Here is an 18,221-nt window from a genome sequence, read left to right as displayed (position 1 = left end):
AAGTTTTTGACTTGGTCATTTGTAGTTAAATAAAGCATTGTGTGTGTGGAAGTGGAGGAAAGTAATTTTGTGGAGTTGTCAGGCCTTTGGAATCTGGGAGAATATATACAGTTATATAAAGAATAGATAGTTTTTAAAAATAAAGTATTTAAAGAGACAATAAACGTAGTATAAAAAATAAACCACGTAAAGATAGGCATTACACAGAGACTCTGGATTATGTTGTCTTTGGGATTTTTAACTACAAAAAAACAATTGATTATAAAAGCTGTTGAGTTAAGCCAATATGTATATTTTAAAGATACCTTGACTTCAAAATTTAGATCTAAAGATATATTGCTTTGGAAAGGAGGCTCTGCTTTTGTTTCCACAAAAAGCCAGAGGCTATGGATTTGTTCCAGATTAAGATACATCAGGTTTGACCAGCCAAGACCCCCTGAAAGGTCTTCCTCGATGACACCATGGCCCAGATGATCCAACATCCACAATAGTTTCAAGACAGCTGATTCAGACGATACACCCTCCTGGACTACTCCATAATCCTAAAATTTTCTTTGTGTCCCCATAAGATACAGCACCCCCCTCCAGCAGAAAGTAGTAAGAAAAACTGTGCCCAAATTCCCAAATATACCAAGCTTTAAGTTTAAGAAGCCTTACAGATTAAGCTGAGTAGAGGGAAAGTAAATGGAGACAGACATCTGGTAAGACAGTAGCCATTAGGCACTCTTCTCATGGGCCAGGAATGTTGCTTGTTCCAGAATCCTTTGCTCTACAATGTGTATAGATGCCTTCTTAGTAATAGCACTAGACGTTACCTTCCTGAAAGACAAGAGTCTTTGTAATATAGGGAACCGGGGAAAGTAGTCAGAGCCACTCTGAAGACATGGATGTTACAAGGTCGTCATTCATTGTTATCGCTGGGTGGTGAGATACATCCTGGGACAAAAATGACAGGATCCTGCTGTGGATCAAAGTACCTTGAGAGAGACAGAAGACTAAAGAGTAAACTTGACCTTGAGGAGTGAGGGTACTTGTGATCAGGTAGAGGAGGATGCACAGGGGATCGGGTGTGTGACTGGAGAGGATGAAGCGAGCCAGCCAGTGTGTGGTCAGGTTCCTTTCCTGCCTCTGAGCTTCAACACGCTCTTCTCTTCCTTTGTTTCCAGGGGATGGAGTTGACTTCCTGTCTTGGTTTCTGAATGCTCTGCACTCAGCTCTGGGTGGCACCAAGAAGAAGAAGAAGAGTAAGTCATGCTGCTTGTTAAAAGAGAGCTCTGTTTTCTTTGTGTTTTTCTAAAAAAAAAAAAAATTAAATTATACTGCTTTGTCCATTTTGAGACAAAGTCTTGCTGGAGCCCAAGCTAACCTGGAACTCAGGTTCTTCCTGTCTTAGTTTCCTCCATACTGGGATGACTTCAGATTCATGATCCTCTGCTTCCACCCGCTGCATGTTGGGATTACAGGCGTGTGCTAGGCCTGAATAGACCTTGCTCTGTTTTTTGTTAGAATATGTTATATTCTCAGTTTATTTTTTTCCCAGATTATTTTGTTGTTTTATCTTTTTTTTTTTTTTTTTTTTTTGGTTTTTCGAGACAGGGTTTCTCTGTGTAGCTTTGTGCCTTTTCCTGGAACTCACTTGGTAGCCCAGGCTGGCCTCGAACTCACAGAGATCCACCTGGCTCTGCCTCCCGAGTGCTGGGATTAAAGGCGTGCGCTGCCACCACCGCCCAGCTTTTTCTTTTTTTAATCTTTGAAATAGGGTCTTGCTGCCTAGCCCAGACTGGATTGGAATTTGTGATCCTTCTGACTCAGCCTCCCCTATACTGAGATTACATCATGCTGCCATGCCTGGCCCCAGTGGTATTTTAAGCAGAAATGCCTGAAAGATACTAGGTTAAGTGAAGTAAGACAGACAGAAGACATGGCTGTATGTTGTCACTCCAGAAGTGATCTTCCAGCAGCTAAGAGTAGAATCCTGGTTACCAGAGGCCTGAGGCTAGAAGGGCTCCCTCAGACAGAGGAGTAAGCAGGAGGACCTTTCAATGTCTTTGACACAGTAGGTAAAAATGGTTGACATCCACTAACTGTATGCTTCAATATAGCTGCTAGAGAGGATTTTGAATGTTTTGAGCACAAGGTAATGATAAATGTTTAGAGATGGATGTGCCAGTTAGCCTCAGCTGGCCATTATTGTACTCTATACATTTATTGAAATAGTACTCTGCTCCATTAATAGATACAGTCTTGGGTATCAATTAAAACTCCTTCCCCTCTGAATGTTGGGATTACAAATATGTCATTTTGCTCAGATTAAAGTGTTTATTTACTGTGCCTGCATGAGTTTATGTGCACCAAATGTGTACAAGAGCACTCAGAGGTCAGAGGTGTCAGAAGCCCAGGAATTGGAGTTATAGGTGGTTGTGACCCTGGGTCCTCTCCAAGAGCAGTATGTGTTCTTTTTTTTTTTCTTTTTTTTTTTTTTTTTTTTTTTTTTTTGGTTTTTCGAGACAGGGTTTCTCTGTGAGGCTTTGCGCCTTTCCTGGAACTCACTTGGTAGCCCAGGCTGGCCTCGAACTCACAGAGATCCGCCTGGCTCTGCCTCCCGAGTGCTGGGATTAAAGGTGTGCGCCACCACCGCCCGGCCAGTATGTGTTCTTAACTGCTGGGCCATCTCTCCAGACTAAATCAAAGCTTGGTTTTGTTGATTTTGTTTTTGAGACAGGGTTTCTATGTAGTCCTGACTGTCCTGGAACTAGCTATGCAGACCAGACTGGCCTGGAACTCACACAGATCACTTGCCTCTGCCTCCAAGTGCTGGAATTAAAGACAAGCACCACCACATATTGGCCAAAGCATTTTTACAATTCAGAAATGGGTGTAATTACACTTTAGAAATTCTGACCCAGTTTGAAATGGAGAGTAGGGGCATTGTGTTCTAGACTCTTCAATTCCTGCCAGTACTAGAGCTGGTGAAGGGCTGAGCTGAATGTTAGAGCAGACCCTGACTCTACTTGTAGGCACAAAACTAGACTAAAAGTCCCCCTGACCCTCAGCTTCTGTTGGTTTAGTGGTCATTAGGCATTTATTTTGAATTCCAGTTATAGCTTGTAGCTTATAGACTGCAGTCAGGTGAGTCATTCTGTAGACATAATGCAGTTTAGTTTTCTTCTGTTTTTCAAGACAGGGCTTTTCTGTATAACATTCCTGGTTGTCCTGGAACTTGCTTTGTGGACCAGGCTGGCCTTGAACTCACAGAGATGTACCTGCCTCTGCCTCCCAAGTGCTGGGATTACAGACGTGCCAACACCATGCCCTGCTGATTTTCTTCTTTTTTATTTGATTGATGGTGTGATTGTGTGTGTGGTTTGTTTTGAGATAAGGTCTTGCCTTGTAGCCTAGGTTAGCCTCAAACTCCCAATCTTCCTGCTTCCACTGCCTGAGAGTAGGTGTGTCCCACCACGCCCAGCTCTCTTGTCTTCTGTGTTGTGATGGCTTTGCTGGGTGATGGAGCTCAGTACTTAGCTCTGGATAGCTCTGCCCCATCTACAAGGTAAGTTCAGCCAAGCTCTTTCTCTCAGGTCTCTAACTTGTGTCCACTGGGATTCTGGGACCCCACGTGCTTTGTGTCTCTGTTTGGATTTTATTCTTGTTTGCTATCTTAGTCATTTCTCTCTTGTGTGCAGTGTAGGTTACTACCTTTTGAAGGCAGTGAGAAATACTTTGACTAAGCTGCTTTTGAGGGGGTGTGTGTCTGTCTGTCTCTCTGTGTGTGTGTCTGTCTGTCTGTCTGTGTCTTTATCCTCCTGCTTAAACCTCTCAAGTGCTAGGATTATTGGTGTGAACCACCATACCCAATTCTATGCCCAGTTTTGACTGATTTTTTTTTAAAGATTTATTTTATGTGTATAAATGCTTTGCCTGATTTTTGTTATGTGTACCATGTGTGCCTGGTTTCCTCAGAGGTCAGAAGATGGCATTGGAGCCTCTGTAATGGTTGAGAGCTACCATGTGGGTGTTGGAAATCAAACCTGGGTTCTATGCAAGAGCAACAAGTGTTCTAAGCTGCGGAGCCATCTCTCTAGCTCTCTCTCTCTTTAAAATGATTCTGTCTTTAAGCTGTGTAAGTCATTCATTCATTCCAAATGCACATTTCTCCCCCTTTTATGACCCAGCCCAGTGGTCAGAGTGTCCTGTGGAGGAGATATAATGTAGAAAAATAATTATACAGGTACTATGATGATATATGTTACAAAACGAAGCTTCTGTGCTTAGGGAGAGCTTGAGTCTTCCACTAGGGCATTCTGGTTTATAACAGAAATTTAGAAGTTGAGAGTATGTTCTTGACATGCTTTCTGGCCTCACAGACTCTGTTTTGCTTTTTGTTTGCACAGCTATTGTGACTGATGTTTTCCAGGGGTCAATGAGAATCTTCACCAAAAAGCTTCCTCATCCTGATCTGGTGAGTGTCCAGAAAACAGAATTTTAGTCTGATACATGTGGCCTGAGGGGCTTGGGGAAACAGGAACTTAGAGAATAGACAGAATATACCCCACAAAGAAGTTCCCAGAGCACCTGCTGAGGGGCAGTTCTGTGCCCATAGTGGCCATGGACTAAGAGCTTCAGGGTTTGTAGGTGGTAGTCTGTTGGTTGAAGTGGTTTGAGTGGTACTGGTGTGTTTTCCAGAAGACTCAGCCAACGTCTTGTGTAGTCGGAGAACTTTTTAAATAGTATAGTGTATAAATAAAATCCTTCCCAGGAGGAAAGCAATTAGTTTTTTCTTTAAAAGTTGGCCTACAAAGTAACGGGTTTGAGTGTGGCATTTCCAAGCATGTGTCATTATTCTTAGTTCTGATTAATCCCCTCTTCTGTTGCCCTCCCTGTCTCCAGTGCCCTCTTCCTGGCAGGCTTCCTTTCCACAAGTAGATCCCACCTTTGCTTCCTGTCCTATGTGTTCCATTACCCTCTCTTCCCCTCCTGGAGGTCTCCTCCTCTGTCCAGTGATCCCCTTTCTAGTTTTGTGACCACGTGCATGCACACACATGCCATCAGTTTTTGAATTCATACTGTCAGGTGGTGGTTCTGAATACAGCTGCCTGGGCTCGGGACTAGGGAAGACGTGAATGAGCATCATGTCCTCTGGGTTTCTTCATGCTTTCCACACTCGGTTCTTCTTTGGTCTTCTCATTCATTTCTAGCCAGCAGAAGAGAAAGAGCAGCTGCTCCACAATGATGAGTACCAGGAGACGATGGTGGAGTCCACGTTCATGTACCTGACGCTGGACCTTCCCACAGCCCCGCTCTATAAGGATGAGAAGGAACAGCTCATCATCCCCCAGGTGCCGCTCTTCAACATCCTGGCCAAGTTCAACGGCATCACTGAGAAGGTATCAACTGCCGCCCTCGCCCTTTTTCTTGGTTTCTTTAACTTCATCATCACCAGCACCCTTTTTTCCCAGTGTTGACAGCAGGGCCTCAGAAGTGGAAGGCCAGTGCTCCACAGACAAGTCACTCCTCAGCCGCGTCGTCCTTTTCTGTGTCAGAATAGGCACATAAATATCATGTACTTGCTCTGAGTATACTGTCTTTTCAAGTCCCCAGCCTCTCTGGTGTTGAACTCTTAACTTTAGAGTTGCTTCTTACATGGCTCCTCCCTGCCTCTGAGTACTGTAGAGAAAGGTGGAAAGTTGAGATGTTTGGAAACTCAAGAAATACAGAAGTCTCATCTTTAAAAAGAATAGTTTTTTTTTTTTTTTGTTGTTGTTGTTGTTTTTTTTGTTTTTCGAGACAGGGTTTCTCTGTGTAGCTTTGCGCCTTTCCTGGAACTCACTTGGTAGTCCAGGCTGGCCTCGAACTCACAAAGATCCACCTGGCTCTGCCTCCCGAGTGCTGGGATTAAAGGCGTGCGCCACCACCGCCCGGCGCAAAAAAAGAATAGTTTTATTGTTCTGTTTTTTGAGGTTAGGTCTCATCTCTCCAGGTTAACCTAGAACTTGCTGTGTATCCAAAACCAGCCTTGAACTCCTAATTCTCTTTCCTTCACCCAAGTGCTGGCTTACAAGTGTGGGTCACCACTTCCAGCTCCAACAGTTATTTTTAATTTGTCTATTTTGCTCTTATTTTTTGTTAATAATATGGGTATTTACTTTTCAGTCTCAGTAACAAATTGTTGGGGCAATATCAGAAATGATGATGACACTGGAGTCTTTTTTTTTTTTTTGAGACAGGGTTTCTTTGTATACCCTTGGCTGTCCTGGAACTAGCTCTGTAGATCAGGCTGACCTCAAACTCACAGAGATCCGCTTGCTTCTGCCTCCAAGTGCTGGGATTAAAGGCATATGCCAGCAATACTGGACTCCTGGGGTAGGGAGAAAGGAACCTTGAACCTTCTTGCAGAGGCATCTCCTTCTTATTGAGCTGTCACGGACAGTGTAGACACAACACTCTGGTTTTCCTTGCCTATTTATTTTATTAATGTTTTTGGATAAGTATCTTTTTCCCTTGTAAAAAGCTTCTCCAATTTCTAGATGACCTTTTAAGAACTTTCTCTTGATTGGCTGGGGGAGCAGGTCTATAGGGCTCCTCACTATGCAATGTCAGACATGGGTCTCTTGCTGTTTAAGAAGGTCATTGTCCAGATGGTTTTGAAGTAGGCCTCTCTCTCTCTCTCTCTCTCTCCCTCTCCCTCTCCCTCTCCCTCTCCCTCTCCCTCTCCCTCTCCCTCTCCCTCTCCCTCTCCCTCTCCCTCTCCCTCTCCCTCTCCCTCTCCCTCCCTCCCTCCCCTTGGGCAGCCTGTGGATCTGGGAGGGGGGGGATCTGTTTTTCCCTTTAGCACTCAGTCAGTTCAGAGGGAAGCCTCGGCTGGTTGTTTCTCTCTGGTTATGATTAGTGTTTCATTCCTATCTCTTAACTAAATGTAAGCTTATTTTTTTCTACTGGGGTTTGAGCCTCGGTCTCACGCATGCTAAGAAAGTGCTTTACTAGGCTAAATCCCTAGACCAGGATAAGAATCTGTGTTTAACTCCAGCACTGGGGAGGCAGAGGCAGGCGGATCTCTGAGTTCAAGGCCAGCCTGGTCTACAAAGTAAGTTCCAGAACAGCCATGGTTACACAGAGAAACCTTGTCTCAAAAATAAACAAAAAAAGAAAAACTATTCACAGGGCTGGAAAGATGATTCAGCAGGTAAGAGTGTTGCCCTTGCAGAGAAGCTGGGTTCAATTTTCAGCACTCACATGGTTCCTTACAGCCATCTGTAGCTCCAGTTCCAGGGGCCTGGTGTGCTCTTCTGACCTGTGAGCACACACGAGTTCATAGACAGGCAAAACACCCATACACATAAAGGAAAAGCAAAGCTGCTCATGTTCACCAGCTTTACGCCTCTTGGGCTAGGCGGGTGCTCTGGCCCTTCCCTTTCTCCTTGGGCCATGTAGAGTGAGCTCACAGGAATGTGGCCTGCTGGACTACCTACACAAGCCTTGAGATTTTCTTCTCAGATGTACACTTTGGTTGCCAGGGGTTGAGATAGACCAGTGCCTTCTGAGTGCTGAGTACAGGCTTTACCACAGAGTTATGCCCCACCCCAGGTCTTAGGACCTTTGAGGCAGGAGGGATGGGAGAAGTAGATAGTCACCTCCTCTGGAATACTGAGGGTGCTTCACGGTTACTAAGGCAAGAAAAATTTCCCCATTTTGAGTAAAGTAAGATTCAGCTTTTAACTGACTTTTTCATTGGGCAGTTTTGTTCTGTGTTTACCTGAGCCCACACGGCTGGGTATTTCTTCAGCAGTGTGCTCATACACTGGCTGAAACAGCCCACTGTCAGGTTTCTTACTTGGTGTTCGCCACATCGCTAATCTTAGCCTCTTTGGTGGTTTCTGAGACTAGGTGTCTTCTGAAGTAGGTGTGATGCAGAGCTATCTTTAAAAGCCAGAACAAAGGGGGCTGAAGAGATGGCCCAGCTCTCAGTGGTTAAGAGTACTGCCTGCTCTTTCAGAGAGAGGTTCTGAGTTCAATTCCCAGCATCCACATGGTGGCTCACAACTGTCTGTAGTCGGATTTGATGGTCTCTTCTGCCATAAAGGTACATGTGGATAGAGCACACACACGTGTATATAATATAATATATATAGTATATATATAATATATAATCTTCAAAAACAACAACAAAGCTCAAACTGCCGTTGTAGGACCTACCCAGTGCTGGCTCTGATGCCATTGAACTGTCTTTCTAGGAATACAAGACTTACAAGGAAAACTTCTTGAAGCGCTTCCAGCTCACCAAGCTGCCTCCATATCTAATCTTTTGCATCAAGAGATTTACTAAGAACAACTTCTTCGTGGAGAAGAACCCGACAATTGTCAACTTCCCTATCACGTGTGTATCTTCTGCTTCACTGGAGGGTGGGGAGGGCCCTCCTCTTTCTTGTTGAGACAGGGGCTTATGAAGCCCAGGCTGTTCTTGAGCTTGACAAATGATCTTGAACTCCTGAAACTCTTGCCTCAGCCTCCCAAGTCTGCAGCTGTGCCACATCTGGCTATGAGTCTAGGTATCTTTCCATGTCGTTCCTTTTGGACTTGGTTGGGGATTGCAAGAAACAGCTCCCTACATCATAGAAATTAATGGGTTTGCTGGAAGATGTACATTTCAGGGTCCCCAAAGGTGGATACTTACCTAGATGCAGTCATTATTTATTTATTTGTTTACTTATTTACTCATGTAGCCCAGACTTGCTTTGAAGTTACTTTGTAAGGCAAGATGACCTTGAACTTTTGATTTTCCTGCCTCCTACCCCCCAAGTTCCATAATTACAAGCGTGTGACAGCACACTGTCATAAATTACAGTTTTTAGGGTGGGGCCCTTTAATTTAGTCTGCAATTGAGTTTTCATGATTAGCTTGAAGGAACTGGAAGAATACCAGATACTTTTAGTTGGCTGCCTTCTAATTCAGAAAGACCTCAGTGTCTTTAGAAATACCTCTAATTCAGACCATTGTTTTTCAGTTCTGCAAAGCCAATGTTCTTAATTTTTTAATTAAATTTTAAAAATTATTTTATGTGTATGGATATTTTTCCTGCATGTATGTCTGAATCATGTGCATTCCTGGTACCCACAGAGGCCAAAAGAGGGCATCAAATTTCTTGGAACTGGACTTACAGACACTTGTGAACCCCCATGTGGGTTCCAGGAATCAAACTGTAGTCCTCTGGAAGAGCAGCCAGTGCTTTTAGCTGCTGAGCCATCTCTCCAGCTCAAGAGACAGTGTTTTCCATGATCTGAAGAAGGTCTCTAGAATTCAGAGAAACCTCATGGCAGGCTGAGAAGAAGTGTGTCAGTGTGTGGTGTTGAGGTTGGAGGAAGCGTGGTGTCTAAGACAGACTGGCAGGGGGAAGGCTTGGGATGGGCATATGTGTAACTCGTATGTCTAGAATATGTCCAGTTTTCCTAAAACAGGGAAGTTTGACGTCTTTGTATTTGGTAGTCTTTGGATTTCACACTGTCAGTCTTTCTAATTTAAAGTAACGAAGGAGTCTGGACTATGGTGGGCAGACGCTCACTTACCTCTTGGTTCCCTTTTCCTCTCATCTCCTTTCTCTTTCTCATCCCCCAAACTACCAGGATTGCAGTTCTTTCCTTTGAAAATCTTTCCAGTTCTCAGTTCTCTAAAGAAAGTCTTAACTGGGGAGGTGGGTTAGTGGGTAAAGTGCATGCACTCTGCTGTGGGGCTGGAGAGTCCTAAGGCCTCTTCCAGGAGAGGCTTTGGGTTTGTTTTTCTAATGGAGTCCATCCTCCCTGAGAGTCTGATCATAGATGGTGAAGAGAGAAGTGTCCGGGGAATCCTCTCCTCTTAATTACTAGAGACAGAACCAGGTGCTCTGGGTGCTGGGGAAGCACTGTATTGCTGAGCTTTGTCTAAATTTTATCTAAATCTTTTTTTTTTCTAAATTTTGGAGACAGGATCTTGCTATGAAACTCAGGCCTGGCCTTTACTGGACTTGTGCCCCTGTCTCAGCCTGCTCAGCAGCTGGGATTGTGAGCATGTGGCAGGTACCACACAGGAGAATTTCTAAATGAGTACAAGAGAATTTCCTTTTTTCTTTCTTTTTTAAAAGAATATTTCTTTAAAGTTTTCTTATGTTTATGAATGTCTTACCTGCATTTGTGTCTGTTTACCATGTTCATATAGAACCCATGGAGGTCAGAAGAGGGCGTTGGATCCTCTGAAACTGGAGGTGTAGAGAATTGAACTTGGGTCCTCTGCAAGAGCAGCCAGTGCTTTTAACCTCTCAGCCATCTCTCCAGCCCCTCCTTTCTCCCCAGACTTTTCTTCCTGTTTTTTGCCACTGTCTTGTTTGTGTGGCAAGTGGGGTGCACAGAAGCACTGTGTCTGAGCACTGCCTTTGAAATCCCATTCATCAAGGTTTTATGTTAGAGCTTGTCTCTTGGGAGTCTCCAGTGTGTTCCTGATAGGAAAGAGTGCTTCACCTGCAAAGGGGCCACTGTGTAGCTGGTGCTTCTTCAGTAGCCGCAGAGACTTCCCACCCTGCTGCCTTTTCCTGGGGGCCTGGAGTGTTTCTCCTCTTAGCGGTTGCCTTTGTGCACTTGGCAGTTCTGACTAGAGTAGTCTGCCCTTTGGAAAGCTTGCTCTGGAGAAGTTAGAAAACAGGAGGTCTATTAGACCAGGACTCAAAGACTACTTCATTAAAAAAATCACTACATTTTATTTGTTATGTGGATGTGTGTGCACTCGCACCTGCTTGGATATTGATGAGTCTCAGCACATATGTGGAGGTTTGAAGATGACTTATGGGATTCATTTCTCTCTTTCCACTGTGTAGGTCCCAGGGGTCACACTCAGGCCACCAGGCTTGCACAGTGAGCACATTACTAATTGATCCATTTCCCACCCATTTTTATTTTTTTAAAAAAGCTTTTTTGTTTGTTTGTTTTTGTTTTTCGAGACAGGGTTTCTTTGTGTAGTCCTGGCTGTCCTGGATCTCGATATGTAGACCAGGCTGGCCTTGAACTTACAGAGATCCGCCTGGCTCTGCCTCCCGAGTGCTGGGATTAAAGGCGTGTGCCACCACTGCCTGGCTAAAAAAGCTTTTTTTGTTTGTTTTGTTTTGAGACAGGGTCTCTATGTAGCTGTTCTAGATCTCAATATGTAGGTCAGGCTGGCTTTGAACTCTCAGAGATCCTCCTGTCTCTGTCTTCTGAGGAATTAAAGATGTATGCCACCATGTCTGGTAGAGGTTTTTTGTTTTGTTTTGCTTTTAAGATTTATTTATTTTGTGTATGTCTGGTGCCCTTGAAAATCAGATGTCACTGATGTTTAGATCCCCTGGAATTGAAGTTACAGATGGTTGTGAGCCACCTTGTGGGTGCTGGGCGTTGAACCCGGGTCCTTTAGCAGCCAGTGTTCTTCACTGCTGAACTGTCTCTTTCCAGCCCCCAATGCTTTTTTAAAAAGGCAGGGTGTCAGTGTGTGGTCCAAGTTGGCCTGAGTCACTGTAGCCCAGAATCAGAATGTCTTTGAACCCCAGGTTTAGTGAAGACCCTGCCTCAGAAATAAAGAAGAAAGTAATTGAGGAAGACACCAGATGTTGACCTCTCACCTCTACAGGCGTTCAAGCCATGTGCATGTGCACACAAGTGCATATACCACACATACAAAGAAACAGAAGGCTGCTAGCTCTCTGGACCAGTTTTTTTCTTCAGTGCTGGTTTTCTAGTCTAGAAACCTTGAGTAAACTCCCCTTTCATGCCTCTGCTACCTATGTGAGCTGTGTTACTTGTAATGATTTTGCCTCTAACTTCACTGAGAGAAAATGAAAGAAGATCCTTGAAAATAAGAAAGCTGGTGATTTGCCTAGTTTTCTGTTTGAGGTGGTTACAGCGATGACACATCCTGTGGTCAGTCTTCTTCCGTAGGTGCCTCAGGGCAAAGGGCAGGTGCTGCCGGAATCCTGCAGCTGCAAGTTACACCCTAGGTAGGCCTCTGGGCAAGCCCTGCTGCCCCAGCTCGTTACCCTCTGGGGAGCCAGTGGAACTACAGTCCTGGTGTAGACTGCATAGGTTCATAGTTATCAGGGGACAGCCAGGATGCCCATTCATATCCAGATGAGCAGAGACCTTGCACCTTTGGCTCCTAGACATACTTCTGAGGGGTGGTTTCTGATAGAGGTTGTCACTGCTGGAAAATGTGACTTCAGCTCACTGGAACTTTTGTGGCACTGTAGACCTTTCCAGAACGAGAACACTAAAGTAGCAGTCAACAGCTCTGTGGTTCATTTGTATGGAACATTTCCCTAACTTCACAGCCGTGGTGTAATGTGCTGTTGTTGTTTGTTTCTCTTTGTCTCCAGAAATGTGGATCTGAGAGAATACTTATCTGAAGAAGTCCAGGCAGTCCACAAGAACACCACTTACGATCTCATTGCCAACATTGTGCATGATGGCAAGCCCTCCGAGGGCTCCTATAGGATCCACGTGCTTCATCATGTGAGTGGCCCCTGACTGGCGTGGCACAGAGCTGCAGAATAGGTGGTGTTCCCGTGGTGTCTTTGAGTTTGCCCTTTCTGGGCCTGGCTTCAGAACTCTGTATGGAATGGATGGCTTTAGTTTTGTTTTCATGGTAGACACCACTGGGAGGTTTCTGAAGTACCAGTGGTGGCTGTGCCCCAGCCCAGTTACAGTAGACATTGGTTTTCAACTGGAGTAGAGGCCAGGGACGCAGCCACAGATGCTGCAGTGCTGAGCCCATCTCTGTAGCATGCTTACTTATCCCAAGCAGTGATCGGCATCAAGGTTAAGAGACGGCTTTAGAGTGTGGGTGCAGATTGAGGTGGTAGGTGTGCTAAAGTTCCCCAGAGGTTCTGATAGCCAGCCAGGGTTGAGGACCTCTCTTCAGGGTCAGAGTCCCACCAGCCTAGCAGCTCAGCAGCTGTGGTGCTATCTGAGGGCTCCTTAGAATGGCAAAATTCCAACCCCTTGGGACACAGTGCATCAGCTCTTCATTATTTAACAAGACCCTTTGATATGCATGAAATTAAGGTTTGAGAAACATTGATTTAGAGACTCTTTCCTTGCTTTGTCTGTCATGATTGTTTTTGAGACAGTCTCACATTGTAGCCCAGGCTGGCCTGGAATGTACCTGCAGCCCAGGCTGGCTGAGAACTTGTGGCAGTTCTCCTGCGCTTAGCCTCCCAAGTACTAGGATCAGAGGCATTACTGCCATGCCCAGCTGAGCTAAAACATTTTAAAAGCATATCTAAAGCTGAAAACAAAAGCATCCTCCAGCTATATTTGTAAACACAGAATTTTAATGTAGGTTGTTGTGACTTAGTGTAACTGGGACCAGTGGTTTACTGTCCTTACAGCACATCCCTCACACATGAGGAGACCTAGGCTTAGACCTAGTGTGAGGACTTGTCAGTCACATTGGGGTTTGGGGCGAGACTCTTAGAACCAGAAATAAACTTGCTTATATAGGCCCACACTTTCTCTGTCGTCCCTATATTTTGAATTTTAAAGTATCTGCAATATATGCAACAGCTGTGTCCTATCACAGCAGTGTTTTTCATTTGTTATACGTTTGGCGGGTGTCTGTGTTAATCTTTCCCAAGCTTGTTCGTGTCAGCATGCTGTGAGGTAGTTTGCAGGCCGGGGAAACTGCAGGTGATGGGCAGTGTCCACCGAGATGCCTTGCTTTACTTTATTTCTCTGGGGAGGGTATGGAGGAGGAGAGTGACCACTTGCGGGGTCTTAGCAGGCAGTGTCATGTACTTTCTAAGGGCTTTGTCTAATTTACCGTTTCTGGAGAGGAAAAAGACAGCTGAGGTTGAAGGGCCTTCTCATTTTCCTCTTGAGTGGCCAGCCAAATTCCCCTTTAAATGTGTAGAAGTGGGTCTGGAGATTTAGCTCAAGTGATAGGTATCCAGCATGCACAAACCTTAGGTTTGACTTCAGACACCACATGAACTAGGTGTGGTCGCACACACCTGTAATGCTAGTACTCTTGAGGTAGAGGCAGGAGAATCAGAAGTTGAAGGCCTTCCTTGGCTAAAGAGAAAATCTGATGTTAGACTGGACTATGCGAGGACACCCCTACACACACGAGAGAGAGAGAGAGAGAGAGAGAGAGAGAGAGAGAGAGAGAGAGAGAGAGAGAGAGGGGGGGGGGGGAGGGAGGGAGGGAGGGAGGGAGGGAGGGAGGGAGGGAGGGAGGAAGGAAGGGGGAAGCAAAATGTTTGGGACTTCATTGTATTTCAAAGACGCCTTGATAGGAATTGAGGTTGCCAGAACTGTTCATTGACTGAGGTCTAGCTAAGGTTATGACTCTTGGCTGTGATCATTTTTACACCTCTGGTTTTGGAGAGCAGGTTAACTCAATCAACCCTTCATGCTTTGTGCAGGGAACCGGCAAGTGGTATGAATTACAAGACCTCCAGGTGACTGACATCCTGCCCCAGATGATCACCTTGTCCGAGGCCTACATTCAGGTGGGTGTGGGCCAGTGCAGGAAGTGGAATTGATGTAGAGTCTCGCTTACAGGCCTGGTGCTTCCAGAGTGCGAGGGGACCAGATCATGTGGCCCCAAAGCCAGTCAGATTTTCAGAAAGGGAAAATGTAGAAGCCTGTGAGTCAACAAGTGAACAAAGTGTGTTTGTGGCCTTGTGAGTCTAGCAGAGATCTAGAACTCTAGTCCCAGGAGAGCCAAAGCTATCTTTTGACCTTTGTGCACACCAGGCATGGACATGGTACATCCATGTATACATGCAGCCAAAGCACTCATACACATTAAAAATGAATAAATCTGAAAAAGAATTAAAAAAAGGAATGGAAGAAGAGTTGGGTAGGTGGAAAAATATAAATGGAATGAAAGGGAATATTCTGGAAGAGTATGACTCATTTTGGAAAATGTAGCACACGTAACAGTGGGGTGGCATGTTGTCTGCTTCCTGAGGAAGAAGAGTTACTTAATGACTGACCGACTGAAGAGCTCATCACCGTTTTCGTTTCTGACAGATTTGGAAGAGGCGGGATAATGATGAAACCAACCAGCAGGGGGCTTGAACACCTCGCCTGGGGTTTTGCTCCCAGTGGTGTTGGCTGAAGGTGTTAAATAAAAACACGGAGGCTGTAGCTGACTGTGGACTGGCTGGAAGACTCCTGCCGCAGCCCCGTTTTACAGGTCTGTCTGTCACCATCAGAGAGCCGGCCTGCCCGGGTGTCCTGGGCTGTCTCCAGTGGTTCTCTGACTAGCACGTGCAGATGCTCCTTCCCTTTCAGCAGCAGGGCAGGCAGAACTACAGGTGGATGCCTGGTTTGAATTGCTGCAAGGATAAAGAACAGATAATCCCTTGGAGACGTGAAGTCTTGAGAGTTAGGAACAAACATGAAGCTGACAGCTTCTGTCTGTTTATCTGTCTATCGTAGGTAGATGGTTCTCCTGTAGTTCCCGTCTCTCCCATGGACTTCTGGAACGGATTAAATATCCTCCTGTTTTTAAACCAGCCTCTTGTTTTATGTACTCATTTAGGCTTGCTAAGAGGGTTATTTTCCTTTTTAACCTATACACTTTCTGCCCTGCTGTCTGCCATCTTGTGGGCATCATTCTTGTCTCTTCCTGTTAGGGTGGTTTGCCCTTTGGAGTCCATTTGTCTCTGAGTAACAAAATAGCTCGCTAAATTGAGAAACGGTTGTGCCTCACTAGAAGGCTAAAGGCGGCGATTTCTGACTGTAGTGCTGCTTTTAAGGCAGCAGAGTGAAAGAACTAGAAAGCACCGCTTGCAGGCCTGCAGTTCTGCGCAGGTCTCAGCCGGGCTGATGGGGAGCCCGAAGCAGAGGCTGACTGGCCGAGGAACTGGGCAGAAGTGGCTTCTGTCTGGCTTCTGTTGAGCTCAGTCATTGACTCTGACCTGGAGGATTTGAACCTTGGCAAGAGCAGGCCTGGGATGTGGGGAAGGGGCGCTGCAGCGGGCGGCAGTTGATTACAGCAGCTTCCCTTTGATGTGCCTTCCTCCCTTTCTCCTTTCTTCCTTCCTTCCCTCCCTCCTTCCTTTCCTCCCTCCTCCCTCCTTCCTTCCCTCTCTCCCTCCCTCCCTGCCTCCTTCCTTCCTTCCCTCCTTCCTTCCAACAGGGTCTTGCTCTGTAGCTCGGTTGGCCTCTAACTCACCATCCTCCTGTCTCCACCTCTGGAGTGCTGGGATTACAGGCCACCACTCCCCCGTCAGCAGGTTCTGAACCTGGATGCTTCTGCAGCTGTGGCCCATATGCTTTGCTTTGGTGTATTGCTTTACAGCTGATAGAAGTTGGAATTTCTCGAGACTGTTTAGGACCCCTCCTCTCAGTTTACCTCTTCCCCAGGCCATTTCAGCTGTGCCTGTGGCTCTGCTTCCACTCTTAGGGAGCGGGTGCCCCATAAACAAGTCCCAATACCACACATCCCTCAATTCTTGATCTTAAAGCCAAATGCCTATTTGATTTGTTTTTGGATGTCTTAAAAATCAACTCGAACTTAGTTAGGAATGTAGCTCAGTTGGTAGAATACTTGGCTAGCATTCATGGAACCCTGAGTTTAATCTCTACCACCATATAAACCAGGCATGAAGGCATGTGTCTGTAATCCCAGTATGTGGGAGATATAGTCAGGAGAACCACAGGTTCAAGGTCATTCTTAACTACATGAGATCCTTTCTCAAACAAAAACTCCTGATTTTTTCAGGAGTCATCCTTTCATTTTCTTTTGGGGCGTGTGTGTGTGTGTGTGTGTGTGTGTGTGTGTGTGTGTGTGTATCTGCCTGCCTGCCTGCATGTATGCATGTGTGTGCCAGAGGATAGTGTCAGATGTCCCACTGTTATTTTCCTGTGTATCTGTGTGTAGGTTTGTGCATGTGAGTGCAGGTAGCCTCACAGGCCAGAGGGGTCGGGAACCCCTGGAGCTGGAGTACAAGCAATAGAGGGTGTAAGCCACCTGATGTAGGTGCTGGGATTGAACTCTGGAAGAGCAGTGTATGCTCTTAACCTCAGAGCTGTATCTGCAGCCCATAAATAACTTTTTAAAATAAGGAAAAGAAAACAAAATCAGGCCAAAAGCCCGAACAGACATTTCACAAAGGATAAAATATTAACAACCTGTAAGCATATAGATTTATTCAGTAATCAAAGCTGAAGAGCTGGCTTGTCCATTAAGATTATTTGCTGCTCTTCAGTGAGCCAGGGTTCCATTCCCAGCTGTTAGGTGGCAGCTTACAACCTTCTATAACTCCATTTTCCGGGGCATCCAGTGCCCCCTTTGGCCTTTGAAGGCACCAGACAGACACATGTGCAGTGAACATACATGCAGGCAGAATACTTGTGCATAAAACAAAAATATTTTAAAAATGCTAATTTCAAGAGGGCCTTGTTTATCCCAAGCTAACATATGGATTCATTAGATTGGCTTACACAGTAAATATGGACTAGTCAGTCCAACAATGACTGCAGACTGGAGAGGCTGAGCATCCAGTAGCCACCCAGGCCCTGAGGCTGGGTGCTTCCGTAGTTCCAGTCTGGCCTTGAACGCCGGGAGGATTCCTGGAGAGCTGCTGGTCTGAAGTCCACATTGGAAAGCCAAAAAAGTTCCCGTGAGTGAAGGATAGTGGCGGCAACCGCAGCAGAAACAGTTGATGCGTTCACCAGCCAGGAGTGAAGCCGTCAGGCAGAAATAGCCGAGGTTCCCCTCAGACCTTCACCTCACGCTTGTTCTGGGACACACGCTCCCTGCCTTTATGCTTTGGCTCATTTCCCCAACCCAGCTAGCTACCTTTGTTGCTTTTAAAATGTAAAATATCCCTATTTCCTTCAGTTACCTGAGTGTAATAACGAAAACAGTGACTTTTAAGACAATAATCTAATGCACACCTATGAAATACCTATTGTGAAATTTAAGTTTAGAGGCTGAGGATTTGCTTCTCATCCTCTGTCAGAGCAGGGTGAGCAGAAAGTTTATTCTGGTGCTTGGGAGATGAGGGTGGAGGAAGTTTACTGTCCAGATATACGTGTAGTTACAGTGCCCTCTTGGGGTTGATAAGATTGAGTGTAATGGGTCTATTTTTTGTTTGCAGTTTCTAGATTTTCTTTAACAAATGTAGTTTTTTTATAATTAGAAACATGACAAAAGTTTTTATATATACATATATGTATATATAAAGGGACACATCTGGCATTTAGAGCTTTAATACT

General features: G+C 45.4%; 1 protein-coding gene across 1 annotated transcript in view; it reads left to right on the top strand.

Annotated features, from left to right (window-relative positions):
- Nucleotides 1-15,508, top strand: part of Usp39 (ubiquitin specific peptidase 39) — a 28,810-nt gene extending 13,302 nt beyond the window's left edge. Inside the window, exons 7-13 of the mRNA XM_059257977.1 lie at nt 1,167-1,244; nt 4,392-4,459; nt 5,196-5,384; nt 8,229-8,371; nt 12,362-12,497; nt 14,411-14,497; nt 15,024-15,508. Of these exons, the coding sequence (XP_059113960.1) occupies nt 1,167-1,244; nt 4,392-4,459; nt 5,196-5,384; nt 8,229-8,371; nt 12,362-12,497; nt 14,411-14,497; nt 15,024-15,071 (749 nt within the window). The 3' untranslated portion in view covers nt 15,072-15,508. The remainder of the gene's footprint in view (nt 1-1,166; nt 1,245-4,391; nt 4,460-5,195; nt 5,385-8,228; nt 8,372-12,361; nt 12,498-14,410; nt 14,498-15,023) is intronic.
- The last annotated feature ends 2,713 nt before the right edge of the window (nt 15,509-18,221 follow it).

The sequence above is a fragment of the Peromyscus eremicus genome, chromosome 3, assembly GCF_949786415.1.
Source record: "Peromyscus eremicus chromosome 3, PerEre_H2_v1, whole genome shotgun sequence".
Lineage (NCBI taxonomy): Eukaryota > Metazoa > Chordata > Mammalia > Rodentia > Cricetidae > Peromyscus > Peromyscus eremicus.
This window is presented reverse-complemented; position numbering and strand designations above follow the sequence as displayed.